Source organism: Physeter macrocephalus, chromosome 14 (assembly GCF_002837175.3).
Source record: "Physeter macrocephalus isolate SW-GA chromosome 14, ASM283717v5, whole genome shotgun sequence".
Classification (NCBI taxonomy): domain Eukaryota; kingdom Metazoa; phylum Chordata; class Mammalia; order Artiodactyla; family Physeteridae; genus Physeter; species Physeter macrocephalus.
The window spans coordinates 21,950,820-21,978,691 of record NC_041227.1 but is presented as its reverse complement, the minus strand read 5'-3'; the positions used below and the strand labels follow the sequence as shown (position 1 = coordinate 21,978,691).

Genomic DNA, 27,872 nt, shown 5'->3' with positions numbered 1-27,872 from the left:
AAAAAAAAAAAAAAAAAAAAAAAAAAAAAGATCCTGCATGCCTCGACAAAGATCCTGCATGCCACAACTAAGGCCCGACAGAGCCAAAAATAAAATAAAATAAATAAATAAATAATAAATAAATCTTAAAAAAAAAAAGAAGACCATGAAGCATCATTGTGGTGATAGTTACGTGAAACTACACGTGTGATGAAACTGCATAGAGCTAAACACACACATAAGTGAGTACAAGTAAAACTGGGGAAATCAGAGCAAGATGGATAGATTCTATCAACATCAATATCCTAGTTGTAATATTATACTATACTTCTGTAAGATGTTATCATTAAGGGAAACTGATAGAGGGTACATGAGATCTCTCTGTATTACTTCTGACAACTGCATGAGAATGTATAATTATTTAAAAATTAAAAGTTTAATAAAAAAAGAGGGGGAGTCTTTCCTACATAAGGTTGTCAGAGTAAAAAGCAGCAAAGAACAAAGTAAGTAGTAAAAAACAAGGCTACTATTTTCAGCACTGAGGTAGGGACCACATTTGACTAAAATATTTATCTTAAAGAAACTAGTAATCAACCTCCCAACATCTATTATGCTTTCCCTGACACTGGTCTAATGTAGGTTCTCAATGTTATGTTTCTCTCAGCTTCTTGTTTACTTCCTTTATTGCATATATCCCAATTCATAATTATTTCATTTATGTGTTTGTTTACATGTTAACTGTCCCCTTCATTAGAATATAAGCTCCTTGAAGGCAGGGACTAACATCCTACTTAATGGTGAAACCTTTCATCTAAGATCAGGAAGAAAACAAGGGTATCTGCTCTCACCACTTTTATTCAACTTTGTACTAGAAGTTCTTGCCTGGGCAACTGGGCAAGAAAAAGAAATAAAAGCCCTTCGGGTTGCAAAGAAAATAGTAAAATTATCTCTATTTGCACATCACAGGGATCTGTCCGCAAATTATATATTAGGATTTGTCTAGGGATGCTGATATCCAAAATTTGGTGGAGAAGATACTTGGACCCAAAATTGACATATAAAGATATGGGCCAAAAAGGGAAATATTATTCACAAAAACTATACCTACTCTTTTGAAGGATGAGAAACATCAGTGCAGGGAGAAGGAGGCCAGAGCTTTCCTGTGGTGGCTCTCACACAGACCAGGAAGCACCAACAAAGCTGAGAAACAAATCTTCCACAGAAAAGGAGGATGGTACACACTCAAGGGGAACATACTCTGAGTCACACTGCAAGGCCTATTTCTCTAAACCCCTCCCTCACCATTAGATCTAGTCCTTCAAGCTCCAGCTGAGGCTGAAGAGATAGATTTATAGGCTGAAGCCAGGCTCCTCCTATTTTGTCCCTCTTACCTTCAGGTCGATGATCCCACTCTTCTTCACTGGTAGGTAGGTGACCTGAAAGCCCTCAGCTTCCAGTGAACGGCAGGAGTCCAAGACACATTTGTGTTCTGTCTGCGTGGTGATCAAGTGCTTTTTCCGTGATCTATAGAACCTGGCCACCCCCTAGAAATTGGTAGTGGTGAAAGGAAGAATATACTCAGAGAGACAGCAACGACTTCCATCCTAGTTGTAAGGAGTAAGTGGACAAAGGCAGTATGCTCCAACATCAATTCTCTGACACCAATTGCATGTCCTATAATTCAATTTAATTCTGACACTAACTATCCCAAATTAGTGCAAATCCCACAGGTTAAGGGCCTCAGTCCTGCAAGACTGCCTCCACTTCAGATGCCAGCCGTAAGGCCTAGGTGTCACAAGTCACCCACCCATACTTCCCCAGCTGGCTACAAATACAGGGCTTCCCACAGTCCCCTAAGGTTCAATAATTCTCTATGATTCACAGAACTCAATGAAAACACTATATTACTATCATAGCTTTATCACAAAGGATACAACCCAGGAACAGCCAAATGGAAGAGATGCACAGGGTGAGTTCTGGGGCAGGGAGGGGCACAGAGTTTCCATGCCCTCTCCCCATGAATCTAAGAAAGCCACCTTCCAGTACAACCATGAGTTTGCCAACCTGGAAGCTCCTCTGAGTTTTGTTTTCCAGAGTTTTTATGGGGGTTTCATAACACAGGCACAACTGATTAAATCATTGGCCATATGACTGGACTCAATCTCCAGCACCCCTCTCTTCCCCAGATGAAAGTTACAACTCTCTAATCACATTCTTGGTCCTTCTGGAGTGGCCAGCATGTCCCCTGAAACTATCTAAGGGCCCACCATGAATCACTTCATCACCAGAAACTCAGGTATGGTACAAAGGGGCTTGTTATGAATAACAAAACACATTCCTAGCATTCAGGAAACTGCAAGGTTTTAGAAGCCCTGTGCCAGGAACACAGGACAAAGACCAAATATATTTTTCATTGTACCATAGGTGGAAAATGGGGAACATTGCTATCCTTGCATCCCAGGAAAAGTCTCTTTTATTTCTATTTAAATACAAAACATGCAAATATGGTGATACCCAAAGCTGGCAGTGCAGAAGTGAAACTCATAGACACATTCCTTGCTGATGGCATTATTTACACTATCATCTCTTCAGAAATCACTTATAAAGATGTCTTAAAAGCTGAATTCACACTCTTTACTGTGATTCCTCTTTTGGGAATTTACCTTAGGGCGGCGGTCCCCAACCTTTTTGGCACCAGGGACCGGTTTCATGGAAGACAGTTCCTTCCATGGATGGGGGGGCGGGGCTCAGGCAGTAATGCGAGCGATGGGCAGCAGCAGATGAGGCTTTACTGGCTTTTTGCCCATCTGCCGCTCACCTCCTGCTGTGCGGCCTGGTTCACAGACCGGTAGCAGTCCACGGCCTGGGGGTTGGGGACCCCTGCCTTAGGGAAATATTTCAATGGATAGATGAAGCTTTAGAGACAAAATATGCTTTAGTTATATTTACAATCCTTAAAAAAATAGAAAGATTAAACACATCCAACAACAGAGAAATGAACAGTAAACTGCAATAACACAACTCCATGAAAAAGACTATAGTTATATTAAAAACTATGGAGTTTGAAATGGAAAAACATAGGATATGTTATTAATGGTTACAGAAGAATAAATGTGGCATGCTACAATATGTGAAAATATTAAAAGCAAATTCATGTGTATGTATAATTTGTTTTCTAGGACAATACTAAACAGACTTGAGGTCAGAATAGGGGAGGAAGAAGTGGAAGACCTACACTTTATTTTAAACCTTTCCATAGGGTTAAAAAAAAAAAATCTCACCACATATGCATGAATTCCTTTAAAAAAATTAAAATAAATAAAATGTGCAACCCAGCCCCTCCCAGAGCTTATAAGAATACTACTTTAAAAGCAGAATATGAAACTAATTAGGCCAAAATTTTAACTACATAAAAACTGTATGTTCTTGAGGACCAGGAACATAAAAATGAAAACATTAGAAGTTCCCTTCCCACCTCCCATCTCACTTACCCAAAGTGTTGAATCCTCTAATAGCAGACAGATATTTACTCTACCCGTCCAGGAGACTAGGGGAAAGCTGTCGCAACTACTCTAGCAATCCTTGGCCTCTAGGTTTGGAAATCTGCGGAAACCTTCAAAGCAAACATTTTCAAAGTTCTGAAAATGCTCCCCATTCCAGAAACCATTCTCATCTTTGGAGAGACCACACCCCTGGCTCTGTGGCCTCTGCAGTCCCAAGGAAGGATACCTTCCTTCTAAAGGGATCAGGCAGAGTACTGATGACTCTGGAACCTGGCCCAGGTCTAGGCCTCCTTCACTCAGTCCAAGGTCAGAAAAAGCTACACTGACAATACAGGTGAGAGATAGTGGTGAGAGTGGGTAGAGCCAGAGTTGAACCTACAGCAGCCCACAATTTATCAGAGGCTTGGTATTTACACAAGTGACCCTGGCAACCAGACCCAGTCAGATGTGATTATGTTCTGTGAAACACTGACATGACTACTGAGACTGGAATTTTACTTTTGTTAGCACCGAAGATCTGTAGGTCCTAAGGATAGAGTGACTAATCTCAGAATGGGTGATCAAGTGAATGCCTGCAGAAGGCACCACAGCAACCAGTACCAAACAGGGACATCTAAAGAAAACAGGAGGAACTTAATGCAAACAGATCTCATCAGAAAGAAAGGGAAGGCTGAGAGGAAGGCAGCCCTGAAATCACAGATATAAGTGTGAAGCTGGTAACAAGAAGCAGAGAAATATATCCAATTAACAAGTGTATTCTGGACCTCACTGTGACTAGATCAAAAGGATGGGGAAAAGGGTTGAGTCACCATTATTTACTCTTTGAAGTAGCTGCCGTCCAAAACACCACATGGTTGATGGTCCAAGAGCCACCTCCTTTCCTATCCAACTACCTCACTGAACTCAGTTCAACAGGAGCAAAGACTTAAGATAGAGTAGACTGCAAAGGGCTGAAGGAAGCAACAAATCAGAAAGAGTATGTGTCTGTATTTTCTTCACAATAGGGTGAAAGTGGGTGGCTGGGAAATATATATGAGCCTAAATGATGGCAGGACACCCCCTCCCAGGTCAGGAAAGCCCAGATATGCCCTTTGGGTCCCTTCTCTTACCTTAATTGCTATGTTGTTGGATTCAGTAGCACCACTAGTGAAGATAATCTCACGAGGATCAGCCCCAATCAGAGATGCTACTTGCTGCAAGCCAAGAAACAAAAATAAGTAGCATCAGTTCCCTAGGCAGGAATGCAGCTGCAGAGACAACTAAGACAAAGGTCTGGAGCAAGAAGAGCTCCACTGCATTCTATCAACTGCTCAAGAAGCAGCTCTGTACCCACTAGAATCAGACAAGGGGATATATTAAGCTACATCCCAGATCCCAGGCTCTTTTCCAGCCCAATACAAAATAATAACTTTGGTGTTTTTGAAAAAGCACTTATTGAGCTCTTAGTATGTATACGAATCATGTTAATAAACACATCACCAGGGCTTCCCTGGTGGCGCAGTGGCTGAGAATCTGCCTGCCAATGCAGGGGACACGGGTTCGAGCCCTGGTCTGGGAAGATCCCACATGCCGCGGAGCAACTAGGCCCATGAGCCACAACTACTGAGCCTGCGCATCTGGAGCCTGTGCTCCGCAACAAGAGAGGCCGCGACAGCGAGAGGCCTGCGAACCGCGATGAAGAGTGGACCCCGCTCGCCACAACTGGAGAAAGCCCTCGCACAGAAACGAAGACCCAACACAGCCAAAAATAAACAAATAAATATATATATAAACACATCACCAGAATTGTCTGATTTAATCCACCCAATAACCCTAAGAAGTAGGAACTACTACAATCTTTATTTTTTCTTTCTTTCTTTGTTTTTTTGGCCACGTTGGGCGGCTTGCAGGATCTTAGTTCCCCAACCAGGGATCGAACCCAGGCCCTTCCCAATCTCCATTTTCAATGTGAGGAAACTGAGGCTTCGAGAAATCAGATAACTTGCCAAAGGTCATTTAGCTAGGAAATGTGGGAACTAATCAAATGCCTTCAGAGGGACTCCAAAGGCCTGTTCTTTGAATCTCTTCCTGAGAGAGCCCCAAGCCATTTCCACCTCCACCCACAGCTACAAAAAAAGAAATGCCTCCCACAGGCCACTGACCCTCTGACATCAGAACCTCCTAGAGTCCTCTGTACTAACCTGGCGAGCACGTTCCATGGCTGCCTCACTCTCCCAGCCATAAGCATGTGTCCGGGAATGTGGGTTTCCATAGTAGTTGACTAGGTAAGGGAGCATGGCATCAAGCACCCGAGGGTCCTGAGCATAACAGAATAGATCAGTCTCCTTGAGCCCATAGTTAACTCGGGCCCCACTCCATCCCCTGAGACCTGCCCAACCTGCCTCAGCACACTCCCAACCCTTCAGACCCTGCCTAGATTAGGCCTCAAACATTCTTCCATCCCCTCAGGTACTAACCAAATGTTAGCCTAATATACTCCCCTACCAACCCATCTTAAATCAGATTATTCTACCATCTGCTCAGATAATCTACAAACATTGCCCTGTCCTGATAGCCGTGTCTGCAGGTGTTTCCACAGGACATGACAGAATCCACATGTTGATGAAAACGTGCATTAATATTCAAGTGTTTATCATGCGCCAGGCGCTGTTCTAAGGGCTACTTTATGTCTTTTAACCTATTTAATTCTTGCCCAAATTCACGTAGTAAGTAGCAATCCAGCTAATAACAGAAATGTGGGTTTCCATAGTAGTTGACTAGGTAAGGGAGCATGGCATCAAGCACCCGAGGGTCCTGAGCATAACAGAATAGATCAGTCTCCTTGAGCCCATAGTTAACTCGGGCCCCACTCCATCCCCTGAGACCTGCCCAACCTGCCTCAGCACACTCCCAACCCTTCAGACCCTGCCTAGATTAGGCCTCAAACATTCTTCCATCCCCTCAGGTACTAACCAAATGTTAGCCTAATATACTCCCCTACCAACCCATCTTAAATCAGATTATTCTACCATCTGCTCAGATAATCTACAAACATTGCCCTGTCCTGATAGCCGTGTCTGCAGGTGTTTCCACAGGACATGACAGAATCCACATGTTGATGAAAACGTGCATTAATATTCAAGTGTTTATCATGCGCCAGGCGCTGTTCTAAGGGCTACTTTATGTCTTTTAACCTATTTAATTCTTGCCCAAATTCACGTAGTAAGTAGCAATCCAGCTAATAACAGAGCCTATGCTTTTAACTACTACCAGACTGCCTGCACTGAGTGATGTGTCCAAGACCAATAGCTAGTAAATAGTAAAGCCATTTCTAGAGGATTACAACTTAAGCCTCCTGACTCCTGGCTCATTGCTCTTCCCAACACAGTTCTCAATGGCTCTTACTTCTACAGGGATTCAGCCATTTCTGTGCATTGCCACTTCTACAATATAATTCCTAAAGACAGCTTGGGGAAAGCTGCCCCTCGATCCTTACCAGAGAAGTTGTAGCTTGCACATCCATATACAGAGGTCGCAGCACTGATTCCGCCTCCGGAGCAGTGGCTGCATCTGAGGGAACAGCAGACTGGGGAGCATGGTCTACAACTGACAAAAAATAGAACGGAGTGGCCACGTGAGAGGATGCAACTCTGCATACAGGGCATCCAAGACAGCAGAAGGTAAAAGCTGAATGGAAGTGAGATAAATTTAAGGGATGCTGAGGTCGAATCTCAGTGGAAAAGGAAACAAAACATCAGAAAACTTGAGCCAACTGTAAAAAGAGGTAAGGGAGAGAGACAGGGTTCTTGGAGGGCGGTGCTGAGACAACATTCAAATTGCATCGTTGGGAGTGAGAAGACCTCTGAAAGGGCAAAGCCACTGAGAAGGAATGTGGAGACGGTATGTAAGATCTCTTTCAAAGGTTACTGGCTGGACGACTGGCATCTCTAAAATTTGGCCAGGAGAGGTCCGAAGGCCGAGCATCAAGGGCCCTGAGGGCCTGCAGGGAAGGATCTGAAGTGCGGGAGAGGGGCGCGCGGCGAAGTCAACCGTTCGGAGAGCCGGCATGAGAGTTTGAGGGGTGCAGCCAAGAGGAAGGGTCAGAGGGTCTGGGTAGCGGGCGGAAGAAGGAGGCTCCTTAATATGCAGGTGCGTCCCCGCGCCCAGGGGAAAGATCCTCGCTTCCGGGGAGGTGGCAGCGAGCGGGCCCCGGAGCGTACCGCACAGGCGCAGCCCCCGAGTGGGTGCCTTCGCCCTCGGCCACGGAGCGGCGGGGGCGGCCGCGGCCACCAGCCTCCAAGAGGTTCTCAGTAGCATCATCTCGGTGGCAGCCCTGCGTCCGAAGCGACTGCTGTCCCCAGCTACAGGCTCCCGGAAGTACTACTCCGCGCCCCGGAAGCGGTTCTTCTGGCCGCGAGTGCGCTCCGCCTCGCGTTCCGTGTGAGACGTAGAGCTGAGCTACCGAGGCCGCAAGCAAGGTAAGGTGGGGGCACCGCGGCGCGGGGACTCGAACGCTCAGACGGTGATGGAGCCGGGCTACACCCTCTTTTCCTTCCCGGATTTCCCCGAACCCCCGGGCCCGCTCCCTACCCCACCTCCTACGCCCCCTGCCCGACTCGGGCTGGCGGCTAGGCCCGCACTCCCCAAACCTTCGAACCCCGCAGATGCCGGTGGCCGTGGGCCCCTATGGACAGTCACAGCCAAGCTGCTTCGACCGCGTGAAGATGGGCTTTGTGATGGGTTGCGCCGTGGGCATGGCAGCCGGGGCGCTCTTCGGCACCTTTTCCTGTCTCAGGTGAGGGGCGCGGACCGTGATCTCTGGGTGGGACTACCGGACTTCCCCGCCCCATACCACTCGGCCTGCCGCTGGAATAGAGCCTACTTCTTTCCAATTCCCTCGCTGCCCTCTAACGAGCGAGACTGATTTCCTAACCACCTTCAGTCTGGGAGGACAGGTTGGAAGCCTAAATGGTTGAGAATATGAGCTCTGACTCAATCCACTCTCTGGCCCCTTACTCATTTTGTAACCTTAGGCAAGTTGGAGCCTGGGTTTCAAGTGTAAAATGAGGTCAGTAACCTCTACATCATATAGAGTTATAAGGCTCAAATCAGACCACACTTAGCACACAATCTGGCACATATTAAGTGCTCAATAAAAGGCTATTCTTACTGTCTTACTGCTGTTATATTTATTTCCAATTGCGCATAGCGAAACAAACTTGATTAAATTTACTAGGAACAGGATGTAGAAATTAAGCAGATAAACTCTACACCCTGTCATTTTCACACGTAAAAGAGACTATTCCCACTTTCCAGATTGTAAATTTTTATTTACTGAGCACTTACTGTCAGTCACGGTGCTAAATGCCGTTATCACAAGTGCTGTGAATGCTGTGATCCTCATTTTACACTTGACACAGCCTGTAAATTGCATCCTTAGTTCTTGAACCCAGGTCTGACACCATCATTGTTTTAACACTAGGAAACCATCTAAAAGACAGATGTCTTATTGGATCATAAACGAGAACAAAAAAATGGTTTCCCTGTCCATGTACTTTATACTGCTTCTGCTGCCTCCCACAAACAGAAGTCAGTTGATACATTCATCAGAATCCACCTAGAGACCCTAATGGACTCTTTTCCTTGGCATTACACAACCCATATGGGAAGAGATAATGTCCTGCCAGACTTCAGCAGTGCCCATTATAAAGACAAATTGGAAAAGGGCAGTTAATGTTCCTCCCTGTATTTTTGTTCCCAATTGGCCCCATCTTGGTTTCCTCCTCTCAGGATCGGAATGCGGGGTCGGGAGCTGATGGGCGGCATCGGGAAAACCATGATGCAGAGTGGCGGCACCTTTGGTACATTCATGGCCATTGGGATGGGCATCCGGTGCTAATCAGGGCAGTGGTTGCCCACAACATCCACCCCCTCCCATCATTCCCAGCCCATGTACTATAATAAAACAAGTCTGAGTATTCTGAGTTTCTGTTAGAAGCATTTTTTCTCAGCCTGTTACCCAGCTTGGTTAGAGATCCTTGGAGGTGGGCTAATGAGGTTTGGTGTCTTGTTTCACAAGACCGGTCTCTGTTAATCCAAAGTTGGAGGGACTTCCCTGGTGGTCCAGTGACTAAGACTAGGTGCTCCCAATGCAGGGGACCCGGGTTTGATCCCTGCTCAGGGAACTAGATCCCACATGCCCATGCCACAACGAAGACCCAGCGCAGCCAAGTACTTTTTTAGAAGTTTAGGGCTTCCCTGCTGGCGCAGTGGTTGGGAGTCCGCCTGCCGATGCAGGGAACACGGGTTCGTGCCCCGGTCCGGGAAGATCCCACATGCCGCAGAGCGGCTGGGCCCGTGAGCCATGGCCGCTGAGCCTGTGCTCCGCAACGGGAGAGGCCACAACAGTGAGAGGCCCGCATAACGCAAAAAAAAAAAAAGTTTAGAATGATTCTGCATGCCTGGGACTTTTCATAGATTCTAGTAAATCCTTATTATTCAACCATTTAAGGTTGATGCTATTAGTTTTTCATCTTTAAAATGTTAAGTCTAGATTTTCCTCAAGGTCACAAGGTTAGCTATTACATTGTTCACCCAAAAATTGTCCTTCAGATATGACTTGATCAGAAAAAGAACAAATTCAAACCAATTTTGTAGCCTCTCAGCTTCATGAATCCCAGATGATTTTCTAACCAGCCATCAATGAAGATGTAAACTTTACCAACTGACCCCCCCCATTCTATTAATTGGCTTAAGGTAGTTTCCCTCACCTGTACAAGCAGCGTATTCCTTGATATTGCTCTAAACTGAGTTCCCCTCAAATATTTCTCCATCATTAAGAAGATGGTAATAAATGTTATAATAAACTACACTGGAATATTTGGGGGGCATAAAGACACTCAGATCTAACTGCAATCAAGGACACTCCCAGAAGTTACAGCACCTAAAAAATTCACAACCAAATTGGATGTTGTCTCAGGAATTGATTACTTAAAGGATCTCACTCCGAATAGCCATTTGAGCTATTTTCTATTTGACTAAACTCTTAACAAATTTGCTTTGAGAATGTCATTTACAACCCAAATTTCTTTTATCTATCTTTGGCTGTGTTGGGTTTTCGTTGCTGTGCACAGGCTTTCTCTAGTTGCGGTGAGCAAGGGCTACTCTTCCTTGTGGTGCACGGGCTTCTCATTGTTGTGGCTTCTCTGGTGGAGCACGGGCTCTAGGGGCACAGGCTTCAGTAGTTGTGGCACGTGGGCCCAGTAGTTGTGGCGCACAGGCTTAGTTGCTTTGCGGCATGTGGGATCTTCCCGGACCAGGGCTCGAACCTGTGTCCCCTGCATTGGCAGGTGGATTCTTAACCACTGCACCACCAGGGAAGCCCTACAAACCCACATTTCATTCTTTGGTGGTGGGCAAATTTTTGCCACCTCTTAACAGATGAGATTAAGTAACACCTGAAGGCACCTTTGCTGGCCCAGTTCCCTAGAAAGGAATGACAGAACAAACCTGATAGTACTTGATCCAAGAATAAATTTTTAATTACTAGGAAATAATTTGGAAAGAAAAAAGTTGGCATAATGTATGTCTCTGCCACCCAGTAACACTGCTGCCTGGTGTTCAAAAACAAAGTTAACTTGAATCTTGAAATTTTTCTTCAGGTTAAATAACTGAAGCAAGTAAGGGAATTACAAACATCCCTCAAAAGGGTTGGTAGAAAACTGTGATGCCTTCCAAATTCAAACTGAGTTATCTTGATATCTGAATAAACCTGTAATACACATGATTCAGCCCTAAAAAATCAATACAGTAGTAACAGAAATTCAGGCAGGTGAGGAAATCAGTACTGGAAGGAGCAATTAAGAGCAACATCCCCTACTCAAAAGATTCAACCTAGACACAAAAACTCGAAGCAGAGCTCAGAGTATAAATCATGAAGGGTTGCTGCCCAAGTAAAGTTAAAGCTCAAAAATGCAGTTAAATCAATTTGGGAAACCAGTTTGAACTTACACCATTTTCTCCAGTATTTACTTTTAAATAACGAGGCATTATTTTTCCCCACAAAGATGTCCAGAAAACGTAGGAGAGACTTAAGGATGCCCAGGTTTGAGGCTTGGTCAAATCAGTTTGGTTTTCTTTTTGGTAAATTCCTCAGTTTTGATATAATACCCTAAATAAGTAGTACGATAGTAAGACTGATACAGAGGAATGTAGAGGGACAACTTGAGGGCAACAGTTTCACTAAGAATTTTCCCAAAGAGGCAAATAAAAAGTCAAAGAAACTAATATTCGATTTCCAAGTTTCTGTGACTTTAAAACATTTCAAAAATGAAGATTTCTTGTGGCCTTTTTAAGAGAATTTTATTTGAGTGGTTCTTACAAAGATTGTTGCAATATGAAAGTCATTTGTTTGATAGAAATATCAAGCTGTCTTGTCAAACACACTGAAGTAACCCAAAAATATATTTCAGAGCTCACAGAGCTTAAAAAGAGCAAAGATTATATGCAACCAGACAAAACCTATTTCTGCATTTCCTATTTCTTGCTCAGACTGCTTTGCTTACCAGACTGTCACTAAACATCTTGAGGAAATGCAGGGATCATTTTGTTTGGAATCTTAGACACACCAGAACACGTAATATTTACAAAGAAACTTTTACACATACATTAATTGAAAAGATACCATCCAGAAATGTAATTTTGAAATCTCCTTTTCTTGCCAGTTGATCAGAATGCAAGATGAGATGTTAATCAAACAGCCCTTTTAGCTGTCTTGAATTTCCATAAACTATGTATTCCAGAAACCTCTGCTAAACCATTAACCAAATATCAACATTAGTGAAATGTAACTGCTGTGTAAAAAGTTAGGCTTCTGAAACATTAAAAACATCATTACATCCCTGTCTGCCTTTTTATGTTAAGCACATTTGTTCCCCTAGAGCTATTCCTATAGATCCTTAATGTAATTTTCTACATGTACATTTAAAAGGCAGAACAAGAGAACAGCTTTGTATACAGTGGGATTTGCTAGTTAGGGAGAATGAGCACACTGCATTCCTGTTAACATTTTTATTTTTTCAAGGTAACAGGAACTGTATACAAATGACAGTAGACCCTTGCCTCTTTATTTTTATCTAAATAAAAGATAACTCAAGATGAATTCTCAAGAAAGAAAAAAAGCTATGTACATAAGGGACTATATTTTCCTTCATCGTCTACTTGGAACCAGTAGTTGTGTTGCTGTCATGGAATCAGGAAAGAGGTTGTGGTAAGTTGGAAGAGGTACATACGCTGCTGTTATCATTTTACCTGTTGAAAGAAACACATATGGTCGTTTAGCTTCTTCACTTAGATTAGACCATTAAAAACAAAATCACTCATTAAAAAGGTCAAACTCACCAGCAAACCACCTGCCATGCAATGCATTGACAGCAGCGATGGCTGCAGCAATTGATGGGCACTTCACATACACATTGCCCTAAAATACAACAAAAAACGTTAAAGGTGTGATATACAACATGTGTTCCAATAGGTTTATTCAAGTTACCTATAGAAAAACTGCTCTGTAACTGCATAATTGTTTCACTAGCTAATATATATAACCTAGAAATTTACTGAAAATAGTTCATCATCCCCAAAACTGGCCTTGTTACTATCTTCTATGATGTGAAAGCTGAAGAATGAAATCAAGGTGCCAGAATTTCATGGCAACCTTCGAACACTAACCAGCAAAAATAATGCTACAAGATGACCTGAACTATTTTAAAAGTGTCTTTATTTTGTAGGGGGTGTATTTAGTCAGTATGCCTGACCTTCTCTCAGGAAAAAACAAAAAACCCCAATACGCTCTAAGGAAAAACAGCGATCATCATATGCCCCAAGTATGTGTGAAAATTAAGACACAAGAAAGTAACAATCAAAATACCTGAGCTGAATTTTTGTCAACATAAATATGAATAACTCCTCCATGTTTATTACATTCTTCAATCACATCATCTTTAATCTCTGTATCCCATCCAACTTCTTCTTCTCTGTAACAAAGTATTAAACCTATGAGACACTACTCAAACTTATAAAATGATACACATATATTCCAATCTGTATAAAAAAATCTTAAGTGTGTTATTTTAAAAATCATTTCTGTTTAACATTTAAGTGGTTAATTGACATCTTTCAAAGATACTTATACCAAGTTTATCACCATTTCATAGGACTAGGAAAAGAGTATACTGGTGATACAAATAAATACTGATACAAACTTCACAGAAAACTACTAGATATAAATGGAAAACATAAAATCTACAAAGCTTTCAAATGAATTCCAATCTTACAAACACATTCAAGGGAAACAATTCATAATGTGCAGAAAAATAATTATACTAAAAGCATCAAAATTGTGGCAGTGTTTGAACTATGAAATATGTTGAAAACATGCTAAATGTTAACTTAGACAAGTTTATTTAACATTAAAGGTTTCACAGCATACCGTCTTGAACTTGACCAAAGTATATTACTTACGTTTGAGGGTTAAACATGTTAGAGAGTTGGAAACACTGTGTTGCAAGAGGTTGAACAGAGGCAGCTGCAGCTAATGCTGAAGCTAAAAAAAAAAAAAAAAAAAAAAAGAGAGAAGGAGAAATCAGTTTCATGGAAAATGCATCAGAATATCCCTATGAATAAAACAAAGCCCAATATAACCACTAGACCCACAGGGTGAAACTAGGGTAGTCAGTCACTTCACTAATTCACCATATTCAATAATGCTATCAAACATCAGTGTATATAGTAATACCCCATTTTAGCTGCCAGAAAGCTAAGGCAACTTAGTATTTGAGATAGCTGATCCTAAGTTGGGACTTTTGTTTTTAGAAGGGAAATTTAAACCTTAAGTGTAGTGAAAATTCATTCAATTAGACAAATATTAATAATACAAACAAGAAAATAAAAACAAGACTGATTTTGTAGGACTGCTGGAGTTTATACCCTGAGAAGCAGGGGATGATGCAAATACAATCTTAAAATGCCAACTAAATCTATACCATGTTTCATTTCTTATGTTTCTGCCCATGAATATATAATTACATATTTTCTTTTAAGTATATAAACATTATAAAAGGATGAAGTTTTAAAAATAATATACACAAAACCATCCAAGTATTTAAGATTTTACATCTTAGGACTATAAAATCTACTACAACATCAAATTAATATTTTTAAAATGATTAGGTCTGTTCTAACAGGAGAAACACTAAAAAGAGCAGTATGTATCTATAATAGTCATTGTTAAAAATAAAAAACTACTGAACACTAATACTTAGGAGCAAATTTAAACCAATGTTGGCTTTAAGTTTGAAGTGCATTTTCCAAGACAGTTGCTCCATTGCTTTTATGTGACTTAGAAAACATTACCAGTAGCTGTTACAGAACTCACCGTAATCATAATATTTGACCAAATTTCATTCCAATACATAACAATAATAAACAAAGCTATGGATAAAACAGTGCATTAGAAATTATGGTAATTAAAATGAACAATAACCTGAGGAAGTATAAGAAACATTCCACTGAATAAAAACGAGGGCTGTGCATGAAATACATCATAAAAGATAGTTTCTAATAGAGTAACAAGTGCTTTTTGCTTCTTTATAGTTTACTTCAATAAACAAGTATTTGTCTTTCATAAAACTTTGTTTGAAAATAAAAATGCTAAGATAACTAACGTCAAAATTCTATTGAAGAAAGTTAAAGATGCAAGTGTGCTTATATTACAATAAAAAAACGAAGCCCACTGTGTACCTTTATCATAAACAAATGGAAGGAAGTATGCTTGGAAAAAAACACTAGAAGGTCACTGTATGCTATGAATACTGAAAAATATTAGAAAATGTATCATGGAACTATTCCAGCTCAACCTAGATGAATGCAGAACACAATGAATTCAGCATAGAAATATAACTAAGAGGAAAATCCACCAGTTCTACTTTTAAAAATCTGTTAGGAAAAAAAAAAGATTGAGTACAATTGTCTCTTTTGCTAAAAAATTTAAGATACACATTTAATTCCTGACTATCAAGGAACAAGACCTTTTTCATCCTGTAAGATACCAAATTACCACAACAAAATGCTATATTTAATGGCAGAGATTTACTTGATAATTGAAAACTAAGAAAATAGCCTACTTTATAAATTGTTTCACAATCTCTGAAATCTGCATGCAATTTAGTTCTGGATAATCTAAATTGCTTGGTACTGCTTACACAAATCACTGGAGTTAGTTTTTCCTAACCTTATATTAAGTTCACAGACTCCATGTTCTAAAAGATTTGTCTACTAAAATGACAAGTTTCATTTTCTAACATCTATATAAAACGTACAATCAGAACACAAAGATAGGCATACAAAGCTGGAAATAATTCTAAGCAAGCTACAGCAAAAAAAAGCATGGGCATTTATCATCTTTATTCATGTAATTGTAATGACTTAGATTAGGCCTTCTGGCTTACTGTTAATGACACTGTATGTCATTCTGACAAAACTGGGCCCAAAATACAAACTACAGTAATAATTATGATATAATATATATATACAACTATGTCCTGCTACATTAACATCCACTTCAAAAACAAATAAAAAACTCAACTCACCTTCAGTCTGTTGGGAAAGTCTTGTTTGCAAATCTATAACAAAAGAGAATTCTACAGCTCAGTGCAGGAACAATGAAGAGCCTCAACTAACAGGGTAAATGTCAGGAAAGCATTAATAAAAGAGGACTATGGTAGCAGGGTTTATCAAAATGAACTTATAGTAAAACCTGGCAGCCAAACCTCCTTCCCCATTCCTCATTGACAAGGCTGTGGGGCCTTTTTCTTTCCTCCTATCCTAGGAAACTTATGCCTCTCTATTCCTATTCCTAGAACTCTTCCACATCTCAAAGGCATTCCACTATACTACTCTTCACATGGGAATAATGGGAAATGGGGAAAGGGAAGCACACCGGTCAGAAAATGCATGAAAACCCTGATCTTGAGAATTCAATTCCAAGTACTTGGGATATTCAACTATTTATTGTTCTATCAGTGTCAGTAAGCATTTTAAACTTTAGAAGTTTATGGTGAAAGAGTAAATACTGCAGCAGTACACGTCAAACACTTTCAATAATCTACCGATTAAGTAGTGAAAGACCCCATTCTAACCATGTATATATATTATTTACGTTCTTTTAAGTTTTAAGTTGTCATGTCCAGCCCAGGAGGTGGTAGTTTTATTAGGTCTGATTTCCTGGCCTATTCTGGAAATTTAATGAGGCAGGAATGAAATCCAATCAGATTTACTATAATATATGTAGTACAAGAAAAATCTAAACATCTAGTCTGCATTAAAAATAAACAGAATGGTGATTTCTACCAATATATTTTCTCATATAATCATTAAAATTCTCCATGAGAAGGCCAATTAAGAGAAAGCTGCCATCAAGTGAAAGCAGCAAGTGTGAAAAGTAAAGAAAATGTCACAGTATCCAAAGGTATCTTGAAGTTTAAAAATTACAGAAATATACAACATAGAAACTGTTTGAATTCAGTAACCTAATTTTCAATAACACGTGATTCAACTGCAATACTTTATTACCATTTGGGCTTCTAGTTGAGTATACAAAATGATCATAAAACATGGGCAAAAATGAAAAGGGATCTGCAGCCCAAGTCACATGGGGATGTAAGAATACCTGGGTCCTATGTGCTCAAAATTGGCATCCCAGGGAGTTGAAGAAATGTTAACTGGTGTATACTGAAGGAACTTGAAGATATGACCATAGAAACATTGTCAATTAACTTTAAATTATAAAATAATTTGTCTTTTATTCCCTAAAATGGGGAAAAAAATTATAGGTATCAGAAATCCATGCTATATTAAGTGTATATAAATCAAAATTTCAAAAATGGTTCTTGAGGTCATTTGTAACAAGTTAGGAAACAAAGCATGGGTTTCATAAAGATAAGAACTAACGTATCTTAGAAAAGACCTGTTAAACTTCCAGAATAAAGACATGTGGATATAATGATAGGCCACTCTTGGTTTCAAAAAACAACTTTTAAGAACTTCGGCAACAAGGGCCTCAAATATTGACATCAACACTCAGCAATTTATCTAATTTTAACAAGGAATGTGTAAGGTTTTAATGACAGGAGAAAAATACCCAGTTATGTAAATATTTACCTTAAAATAGAGTGTTGATTATTAATTCAGTAGTAATAGCAATTTACTGGAAGTTTTAAGAAAACAGAACCAAACTTTAAAATCATCTATCAACACTAAAAAGGGGGAATATAACAAATAGTTAACTAAATGGCTATTTTAAGCAATCCATATGGACATTTAGAATTTTCAGCCTTAATATAAACTACCCAGTAAGTGTGCCCAGGGAAGTATAGTCATTCTTCATTCATCATAAGAGAAATAATGGCTTAGGGAAGTAATAACGTCTAACACTGAAAAACTATAATTAGGCGAAGATATTGTTTACAAACCAAATCCACATATTTGATACAGCAGCCAGGATATAACAGAAAATTGTTTAGAAATGAATCATATGTATTTGTATTAAATCCCTAAAGGCACCAGCCTCTAGTGAAATACCTAGAATATGGTAAACACTCTAGCATTTTTCTAAATTATTGAAAGAATGACCTGAACAATGGGAAGCAATACACGGATACAGTTTTCAGGTAAAACAGTAACTGTCAAACCAGAGACTAGGATGTATTTCTGAAGTGATGGGTCTCCTTTAGTATCTTCAATTATAGTACGTGACATTCTATGACTACGTGTTCACTGCAAAGAAATTAAATGTCTAATACTTGTTTAAAAAGTCAAACAAAACAATAATTTAGAGAAACCTGAAGTCATTAAATGATTCATAAATACAGAAATGCATTAATAGTTATAACTGTTCTTCTCATATGAATACACTAACATGATTATCTGTAATTTTGAAGAACTACCTATCAGATTTCAAAATGTCACAGTTTGAAAGGAAGCACAAGACCCTAAAAGTACTCACAAACTTTCGAATATTCACTAAAAAAAAGGAAAACACAGAAGCGCCCCCTATAAAGAATAATGCAGACGCAGAAATGATCCTCTCTGTTAATTAATGGCTTTTCAATTGAAAAGGAAATCATGAAGCAACCACACAGAACTTTTTATATATTCAGATGCAGTACCATGATCTTATATTGCCATACTTTCTTGGGTTAGTGTTTCTTGTCATCTAAAGTACAAACTACAAAGGGTTCTTCTCAGATATTCTAAAAGCAAGGCTTCAACATCTCAAAATTTAATGCTATCCTAGCTCATAGATTTGGGTTAATTTCAAGTACCTGAGCCACAAAGGAGAAGAAAACAATGTGATTCATAAACTAAACCCACCGTTACATAATTGTAAGAAACTATCAATTCTCTCCCTCTTTTCCTCACTTCTCAAGGCACTTCATTCTATAACTCAAAATCTCAAAATACAGTTGACCTCTGAACAACTAGGGGATTAGGGACACCAACCATCTGAGCAGTTGAAAACCCGTATGTAACTTATAGTAGACCCTCCCTATCCTTAGTCCTTCCAAATTCATGGATTTAACGAATTGTGTGGTATTTACAACTGAAAAAAATCCATGTGTAAGTAAACCCTTGCAGTTCAAACCCATGTTGTTCAAGGATCAACTGTAGTATGTTCTAATTAGGAAAGCAGTTTTCTCTGCACTCTTAATACTGTAATTATTTTAAATAAAGCTTGATTCAAAGGCCTCTGGTAGCTTTCCAAACAAAAACATTACAAAAACCATTTTTCCTTTGAAACAATATAAACTTTTTGGTCTTCAATAAAAGTGACACATTTAAAAAGACCTAACAACTTACAGGGACTTCCCTGGTGGTCCAATGATAAAAGAATCCACCTTACAGTGCAGGGGACGCGGGTTCGATCCCTAGTCAGGGAACTAAGATGCCACACGCCACGTGGCAACTAAGCCCACACGCCTCAACTACTGAGCTCGTGTGCTGCAAGCTACAGAGCCCACACACCCTGACACCTGCACGCCACAACTAGAGAGAAAACCCGCATGCCACAACTAGAGAGGAGCCCACGTGCTGCAACAAAAGATCCCGTATGTCGCAACTAAGACCTGATGCAGCCAAAAATCAATCAATCAATCAAAACAAAACCAAAAAACAACAGCAATTTCAACTAAAAATTGGTATGCAGGGTTCAAAAATACCCTGACAGATTATTATGAGTGGATAATTATGTCCTATATCACCACTTCCTCACATGAACTCTTGAAATCTGTAAGTTAAAAGTACTTGATGAATTGAATTCTCAGTAAGTCCTTTTAAATGCAAAAATTTGGCAAATTTTCGAATTAGGTGAAAAAAACAATGATTTCAAATAGAAAAGATTCAATTCCTACCTGCCACAGCACCAAATGCCAGAGAGCCACTCATTTGCAAAGCCTGCTGTGCTGCTGGTGGGATCTGTAAGCCTGTACCTGTAAAAGAATAGGTCTTAACGTCCCTGCTGTGTTAAGAGCAGGAAAATCCTAGTTTTCTGGTTGCTTAATACCAAAGTCACTTCATTAAAATAAATTACAGTGGTCTTTGGTAGCAGGGCAGGTGAGATTATTTCCAGGATCTGCTCGGATATCAAAATCCACAAATGCTCAAGTCCCTCATATAAAGTGCGTGATACAGTCTGCCCTCCGTACTCACAGATGCAGAACTCACAGACATGGGAGGCCAACTGTACAGGCAGGACATAGTATTAAGCACTGCAACTAAATTTATTTTGAAGTATGAGGATATAATTATTATAGAAAGCGAAAAGAAATCCTGTTATACATGCTGTGGTACTCAAAAAGCACCATCATAAAGTAGATTCCATTATAATTAAGGCAATGAATTTCACCTATGAAACCACATGCGCTGCCCAAGGATAAGTCAACCCCAAAATAAGAAAAAATAATTTTCCATTTATTTCTGCATGGTTACCTTTCTCATTACAGTATCAACGAATCATTCACAACACTAGGATAAACTTACCCTCTGCGAGTCTAGCCATTAACTGGAGACGACCAGTTGTTCCCAAGTCAATTCCAGTCCTTTCCAGTTCATCACTGTCCAAAAATGAGCTAGCACTGGAAGCATCAGTACGTTCAGTAACATGACCAACTTTCATTGGCCTTCCTGCTAGCTCAAATCCATTAAGTTGTTCCAAAGCTTTCTTGGCACATTCTGAATCAGAAAACTATACAATTGAGAGGGGGATAAAAAGTCCAGTAATTACTTATATATGCAAGGTAAAGAAACCCTTACTTATTAAAGCTAGTATATTCAATAATTACATGTCCAAGGATGATAAAGTAACAAGTCCAAGCTATAAGTAATATAACCTAAATTATAAGACCACCAAAGTTTATGCATATTAGATTTATTAATGTGGTGGTTTAAAGGGCAAGACATTATCAAGTAATGACACCTGTCTTTGGGAATAAAGAATCTCAGTAACAAAATGTGAAAAGTAGTTTTTCAAACATCAAAACCCTTTTTAATATGCTGGAATAAATTAATATGTTGCTTCTTTTCTCTCATAAAAGTACACTATTCAGGAAAATTAAAAGTTCAACTCAGGTTTTTAATACAAAACTTAATTTTTAATACAAAATTCTGGGTCATTGTTTTATTGCCAGTTAAGTAAGTATTAGTCTTAATTTCAGGATGCAGACACAATAAAACTTTAATTCACACAATCTGGTTTTAATATAATGGAAGAACGGGCTATATTCTAATTCCACAGCTTCATCTTTCATCAGATGTTGAATTGTTTAAAAATAGTTTTTTTCCATTACTGAGATGGAAACAATTACAGATAGTAGTTACAAATTATAAAAACATTTACACACACAACAGAACCATGTAGATTTACATAATCTTGCTTTAAAAAAAAATATTTATTTATTTGACTGCACCAAGCCTTAGTTGTGGTAGGTGGGATCTTCATTGCCACATGCAGGAGCTTCGATATGGTATGCAAACTCTTAGTTGTGGCATGTGGGATCTAGTTCCCTGACCAGGGGTCAAACCCCGGGGCCCGTGCATTGGAAGCTCGGAGTCTTAGCCACTGGACCACCAGTAAAGTCCCTACATAATCTAGCTTTGCATACAGATCAGTAAGTCATAGGAAATAATTCATACTTGATTTATGTTAAAAAATTAAAATGTTTTGCAAAATGTCTTCATCGTTTACATGACATTTAGTAGTTTTCTAGTGAAAATATGGCCAGTGAGCAAATATTCAAGCACTAAATCCAGCATACAGAACACTAAATACTTTAGATAATAGTAGGATGAAATATTTGTAAGTTGCATGTAAAATCCCTTGAACACCTTATTTTTGGGCGGGGGAGATCATGCTAATGTTACTAGTAACAAGATAGCATGTTGGTGTTTTATAACTTTTCTTTTCACTAACACACACTGAGGTAGATAAAATCCCACTGAACAGTGGAATATATCACTACAGAATAGGTTTCAATTTTATTTAAATTTGGTTATAAGACACAATTGTAATTTCTTGATAATATCTGGGATCTCTGTATTTAAAAAATTTTTTGTGTACAATGGCAGCAGTGGTAACAACTATTTGTATTTTAAACTAAAAATGTGTTTCCAGCACTTTCCAAGGTTAAAAAATAATTTGAAAAACTGTTCTCTCATGTAATTGGACTGCATCATGAACATTAATATATAAAGAGTTTACTTTTAAAAGGGCACCTCCCTTCACAATTATTCCAAGCTGCCACTTCATACCCTATTCAGGCACTGGGCTTCAATGGTCAGCTACACACATTTTTTTTTTTTTTAAATAAATTTATTTATTTATTTACTTATTTTGGCTGTGTTGGGTCTTCGTTGCTGTGCACGGGCTCTATTTGCAGGGAGCGGGGGCTACTCTTTGTTGCAGTGCACGGGCTTCTCATTGCGGTGGCTTCTCTTGTTGCAGAGCACTGGCTCCAGGCGCGCGGGCTTCAGCAGTTGAAGCATGCGGGCTCAGTAGTTGTGGCACGCGGGCTCTAGAGCGCAGGCTCAGTAGTTGTGGCGCATGGGCTTAGTTGCTCCACGGCATGTGGGATCTTCCTGGACCAGGGATCGAACCCGTGTCCCCTGCATTGGCAGATGGATTCTTAACCACTGCGCCACCAGGGAAGTCCCTACAAACACTTTTAATAAGGCAATTCTGGTCATGGTTGTCCGATGTGTCCATGTCAAAAGGAAGAGAATTCCAAGACACCTTTATGCAACTAACATCTTGTGTCACAAAAAAAAACTGAAGAGGGCTTCCTTGGTGGCACAGTGGTTAAGAATCCGCCTGCCAATGCAGGGGACACGGGTTCGAGCCCTGGTCCAGGAAGATCTCACATGCGGAGCAACTAAGCCCGTGCGCCACAACTACTGAGCCTGCGCTCTAGAGCCCACGTGCCACAACTACTGAGCCCGCATGCCACAACTGCTGAAGCCCGCGCGCCTGGAGCCTGTGCTCCGCAACACGAGAAGGCACCGCAATGAGAAGCCTGTGCACCGCAACGGAGAGTAGCCCCCGCTCGCTGCAACTAGAGAAAGCCCAAGCCCAGCAACGAAGACCCAACACTGCCAAAAATAAATATATAAAATAAGTATTTATTTTTTAAAAATTAAGGATTTTAAAAAAAAGAGAGACTGAAGAAGTCCTAAAGGAGTGAATGACTTAAATTTCATGAAGAGTTGGCTAAGCAAACTGACCATAAATAGAATGATAGCAAACTGCTTTAAGTTTCACATTTGGTGGACACCTTAAGCTACTAAGAATTGGCTAACTAATAGCAAAATAAGTTAAACCACTTGAAAATATTAACCTTACCTCCTTCCTCACTATCAATAACCAATAAAGCTTTACACTACACTACTCAAATCAAAAACTTTTAAGTCATAATGTTAATCATAGTCAATTGCTTACCGTAATAAATCCGTATCCCTTGGATCGACCTGTTTCACTATCCATCATGAGCTGGATACTTTCAATCTAAAAATGAAAACCACAATTATTATTTATATAAATGAAAAAGGGGGGACAAAAGTATTTTACCCCTTGAAACATGATTTTAAAATGGCTCCCCCTAAAACATAATAGAAAACATACCACAATCCCTCATGCCCAAAAAATCTTCTTTCTAAAGGCCGAGGAACTTCCTAAACAAGAAGTTATGCACTGGGGAGTCTTTTGCATCAAAAACCACTAAAAATCTGAAATCCTTTGCAGAATACAATGTTAAAAAACGAAATCAACCTTTTTTCTTCCCCTTTACTAAAATACACCAAATGTTAATTCTCAATTATGCCAGACACAATAAATTGCCTCAAATGTTGGAATAACTAAAAATAACAATTGGATGTGGTTGATGGTTGCACAACACTGTGAATATGCTACAAAGCAATGATTGTTCACCTTAAATGAGGGAACTGTATTTACATCACAATATCCCAACAAACTTGGACATACAAAGAATCATGAAAAATTAAAATACAGCACCCACATATTATATTTCATGTTCTGGTTGTTTCAGGAACATATCTATTTTGTAATGACTGACCAACTCATACAATTATGATTTGTGCACCATTAATATGTGTATATTTCCAATAAATATAAAGCACCCACAAAATTAAACACCCCAACTTTATCATTATTGACACATAAAACAGTTTAACAAAGGGGTTGAGTGGGTAGTGAAAGAAAACAATGAAATGTATATCCAAGGGCCATAAAGATTAAGTAGTGGACAAGGTATGACAGGAACCAAGATTTTTATTCATGGCCACACAATGAATTTTTTAAACCAGAGCACAGCCTACTAGTAACATTTACTCTAACCATCTCTTCTAAAATGAGGAGAACTAGACTTACCCTGGTGATTCTTTCGAAAAAAATGCATAAAAATATCAAATTACTATGTTTTGTACCAGGAACTGTTAGTGTTGCAATTCAACTGTACTTCAAAACCAGACTTATGGGAAAAAAGATCAGATGTGTGGCTACCAGAGCGGTGAGGGGTGGGGGGTGGAGGGCGGAGGGAAAAGTTAGATGAAAGTAGTCTAAAGGTACAAGCTTCCAGTTATAAGATAAATCAGTACTAGGGATGTTATGTATGATGAACACTGCTGTATACCATAAATTAAGGCTCAAAAGTAAATCCTAAACGTTCTCGTCACAAGGGAAAAAAATTTCTGTTATCTATTTCTTTAATGTTCTATCTGTATGAGATGACAGATGTTCACTAAACCTATTGTAATAATTTCATGATGTATTTAAGTTTAATCACTATGTTGTACACCTTAAGCTTAGTTCTGTGTCAATTTTATCTCAATAAGAAAAAAAATGAGGACTAAATGGGCATAAACAGTCTAATTCCTTACATATTAAGTACAGAGAAGCTTATATACCCCTAAGTTTTCAGTAAGAAAAACTATCCCAAGAAACAAACCAAGAAAAAGAAAAATCTCTTGCTCCAATGCACAGTACATTTTATAATTCAGGTTGATTTTTTAATAATTGAAGCTAATACTATGCATTTCACTGTAGCATTACAAATGTTGACAGATTCTGTCTTCAAATGCTATCTTCAGGGAAACTATCTTGATCTAAGTTGTCTCAAAAACTTTATAGAACCACTCCAATCCTAACATTAATCTCTTAGAAACATGACAAACCAAATAAATTATTGTGCAGTTACATTTGTTTCAAGATTTAGGATCCACTAAAAAACTTGGGACTTACCCTTCCAAAAGGCTCAAAGATCCCCCGAAGCATATCTTCAGTTATGTTAAAGTGTAACGAGCCCACATAGAGCCTCATAGGTCCAGCACTTCCCTTTTGTAGATTGTTTGCCATTGCTGCAGCTCTGTTTTTTTCTGCCTACAAGTTAGTTAAGACAACACATAAGGCACATCACACACATCCACTTAGAATGAATAAATACCATTTTGAGCAGAGTAGTAAATCCCACTCATACCTTAAGTTTGCTTAATGACAAGTGATATCAAATTATGCTAAGTGTAAGTCATACATAAAAGAATATTGGGGGACTTCCCTGGTGGCACAGTGGTTAAGAATACGCCTGCCAATGCAGGGGACACGGGTTCGAGCCCTGGTCCAGGAAGATCCCCTATGCCACGGAGCAGCTAAGCCCATGCGCCACAACTACTGAGCCTGCACTCTAGAGCCCGCGAGCCACAACTGCTGAAGCCCGCGTGCCTAGAGTCTGTGCCCCACAACGAGAAGCTACCGCAATGAGAAGCCAACACACCACAACAAAGACCCAACGCAGTCAAAAAAATAAAAACAAATTAATTAAAATACATATATATAAAAAAAAAATTGTATGATTCCACTTACGTGTGACTAATTAATGGCACTGAACAGTACACTTAAAATGGTTACAATGCCAAATTCTTAAACAAAAATTTTAGATTTTACTATATGACATTTTACCACAATAAAAAAATTTTAGATTAAGTTTTAAGAACATATACAAAACTCATATAAAGCAACTACGCAAGGCATTCATGTATAAAATGTGATCTATCAACACTACATTACTTCCCTGGTGGCACAGTGGTTGAGAACCCGTCTGCCAATGCAGGGGACACGGGTTTGAGCCCTGGTCTGGGAAGATGCCACATGCCATGGAGCAACTAAGCCCGTGCACCACAACTACTGAGCCTGCGCTCTAGAGCCTGCGAGACATAACTACTGAGCCCATGTGCCACAACTAGAGCCCGTGCTCTGCAACAAGAGAACCCACTGCAATGAGAAGCCCGTGCACCACAACCAAGAGTAGCCTCCATTCACCGCAACTAGAGAAAGCCCACACACAGCAACAAAGACCCAATGCAGCCCAAAATAAATAATAAAAAATTTTTTAAATTAAAAAAAAAAAACAACCTACATTATGCCAATCTAAAGCAACATCCTGGTAACAGATATGCCAAATGTGGAAATATAAGATTATCTCCTGGAAGTGTTAAATACACTCATGATTCATGTGCTCTCAATATCACTGTTATTCAACGTACAGTACATCAACTGGCTGTCCATCTTAAAAGGACTTACGCCAATATAAATCAAACCAAGTAAACCCTTCAGTTCAGCAGTCATTTTTTCCCATACCAAGTACTTCTCAAAAGCAATAGTTCTCAATTTATATTCTAACACAAACTCCTTTATTTTAACAAACTGGGGCATAATAGGAAGTTAAAGTTAAATGAATTCAAAATCTCATTTATCAATGTGATTCTTCTGAGCCCTTTGCCAGGCCAACGTACACACTATTAGGTTTGTCCTCCATCACAGGAAATGAATTGAGCATGATTCCCCCCAGCCTACTTCCTAACAATTATTTTCTTATTGTGACATATAATCAAATGATAAATACCCAATATTACATATTGCTAAAACACTATGTAGGACCTACCATCATCTTTTAGAGATAGAAGGTAGTAATCTGACCACAGTTACAGCTTAACAGTGAAACTGGAATTTCACTTAAGATCTGATTACAGGGCTTCCCTGGTGGCGCAGTGGTTGTGCGTCCGCCTGCCGATGCGTGGGAACCGGGTTCGCGCCCCGGTCTGGGAGGATCCCAAAAAGATCTGATTACAAATTTTGTGCCTAACTATAAAATGATGTAAAAGCTTGATGAGTAACCAGATTTTTCAGGAGTTATGAGGAGTATCTGTTTCAGGAGTCCGAAAAGGAACGAACATAACTATTGTTATTTTGTATCGCTCAAAAAATATTCTTTAAATCCTTAGGAATTCCCTGGCGGTCCAGGGGTTAGAACTCGGCGCTTTTGCCACTGCCGTGGCCCGGTTCAAACCCTTCATGGGGGAACTAAGATCCTACAAGCCGCTCAGCAAGGCCAAATATTCTTTAAATCCTATATTCTCGATTTTAAAAATCTAAGTTATCAGGTAGTCACAGAAATCAACTTGTTTCTTAGTACAAAAAGGTACTGATGAAAAATCAAAAAAATACTTTCACGTTAATATACTCAATAGAATGATAGATCCCAATTTTTCCATACATAAATGAACTAAAATATTAACACTAATTTCATTTTTACAAAGCCAACACTCATTTATTGTGGAGCATCAGCAAAGAGGAATTAAATCATAATTTGGATTATCTTAAACAAAAAACATTCTCCAAATTCGTCTGAAACATCTTACTTTCAAGAAACGCTAGAACTAATAGCTAGCTGTTCAAACTATTCTTAACATTATATAAAATCTTTCACAACTATGTATTTTATTTTATTTTATTTATTT

General features: G+C 39.4%; 3 protein-coding genes across 4 annotated transcripts in view; 1 reads left to right on the top strand and 2 right to left on the bottom strand.

The window, feature by feature from the left end:
- The window catches only part of NFS1 (NFS1 cysteine desulfurase), a 17,893-nt gene extending 10,089 nt beyond the window's left edge, over positions 1 to 7,804 (bottom strand). The window contains exons 1-5 of the mRNA XM_024128498.3: positions 7,682 to 7,804; positions 6,958 to 7,067; positions 5,663 to 5,779; positions 4,592 to 4,675; positions 1,371 to 1,523 (exon numbers count right to left, since the gene is read on the bottom strand). Of these exons, the coding sequence (XP_023984266.1) occupies positions 1,371 to 1,523; positions 4,592 to 4,675; positions 5,663 to 5,779; positions 6,958 to 7,067; positions 7,682 to 7,781 (564 nt within the window). The 5' untranslated portion in view covers positions 7,782 to 7,804. The remainder of the gene's footprint in view (positions 1 to 1,370; positions 1,524 to 4,591; positions 4,676 to 5,662; positions 5,780 to 6,957; positions 7,068 to 7,681) is intronic.
- Positions 7,805 to 7,822: 18 nt separating this feature from the next.
- On the top strand, positions 7,823 to 9,441 carry ROMO1 (reactive oxygen species modulator 1). The gene is made up of 3 exons (XM_007101705.3): positions 7,823 to 7,939; positions 8,126 to 8,256; positions 9,252 to 9,441. The coding sequence occupies exons 2-3, from the start codon at positions 8,126 to 8,128 to the stop codon at positions 9,358 to 9,360; spliced, it is 240 nt and encodes a 79-aa protein (XP_007101767.1). The 5' UTR covers positions 7,823 to 7,939; the 3' UTR covers positions 9,361 to 9,441.
- Positions 9,442 to 11,805: 2,364 nt separating this feature from the next.
- RBM39 (RNA binding motif protein 39) overlaps positions 11,806 to 27,872 on the bottom strand; it is a 30,267-nt gene continuing 14,200 nt past the window's right edge. Inside the window, exons 9-17 of one of the 2 annotated variants that reach the window (XM_007101707.4) lie at positions 25,321 to 25,458; positions 23,503 to 23,568; positions 20,553 to 20,757; positions 19,925 to 20,002; positions 16,106 to 16,156; positions 13,980 to 14,061; positions 13,387 to 13,492; positions 12,861 to 12,939; positions 11,806 to 12,770 (exon numbers count right to left, since the gene is read on the bottom strand). In XM_007101707.4, coding sequence (XP_007101769.1) covers positions 12,670 to 12,770; positions 12,861 to 12,939; positions 13,387 to 13,492; positions 13,980 to 14,061; positions 16,106 to 16,156; positions 19,925 to 20,002; positions 20,553 to 20,757; positions 23,503 to 23,568; positions 25,321 to 25,458 — 906 coding nt within the window. In that variant the 3' untranslated portion in view covers positions 11,806 to 12,669. The remainder of the gene's footprint in view (positions 12,771 to 12,860; positions 12,940 to 13,386; positions 13,493 to 13,979; positions 14,062 to 16,105; positions 16,157 to 19,924; positions 20,003 to 20,552; positions 20,758 to 23,502; positions 23,569 to 25,320; positions 25,459 to 27,872) is intronic. The other variant, XM_007101706.3, reaches the window with a different exon arrangement.

Excerpts from the sequence above, each read along its gene's own strand:
- ROMO1 (XM_007101705.3), top strand. The coding sequence starts at position 8,126 with ATGCCGGTGGCCGTGGGCCCCTATGGACAGTCACAGCCAAGCTGCTTC. Across the intron at positions 8,257-9,251 it reads GGCACCTTTTCCTGTCTCAG|GATCGGAATGCGGGGTCGGG; the intron begins GTGAGGGGCGCG and ends TCCTCCTCTCAG.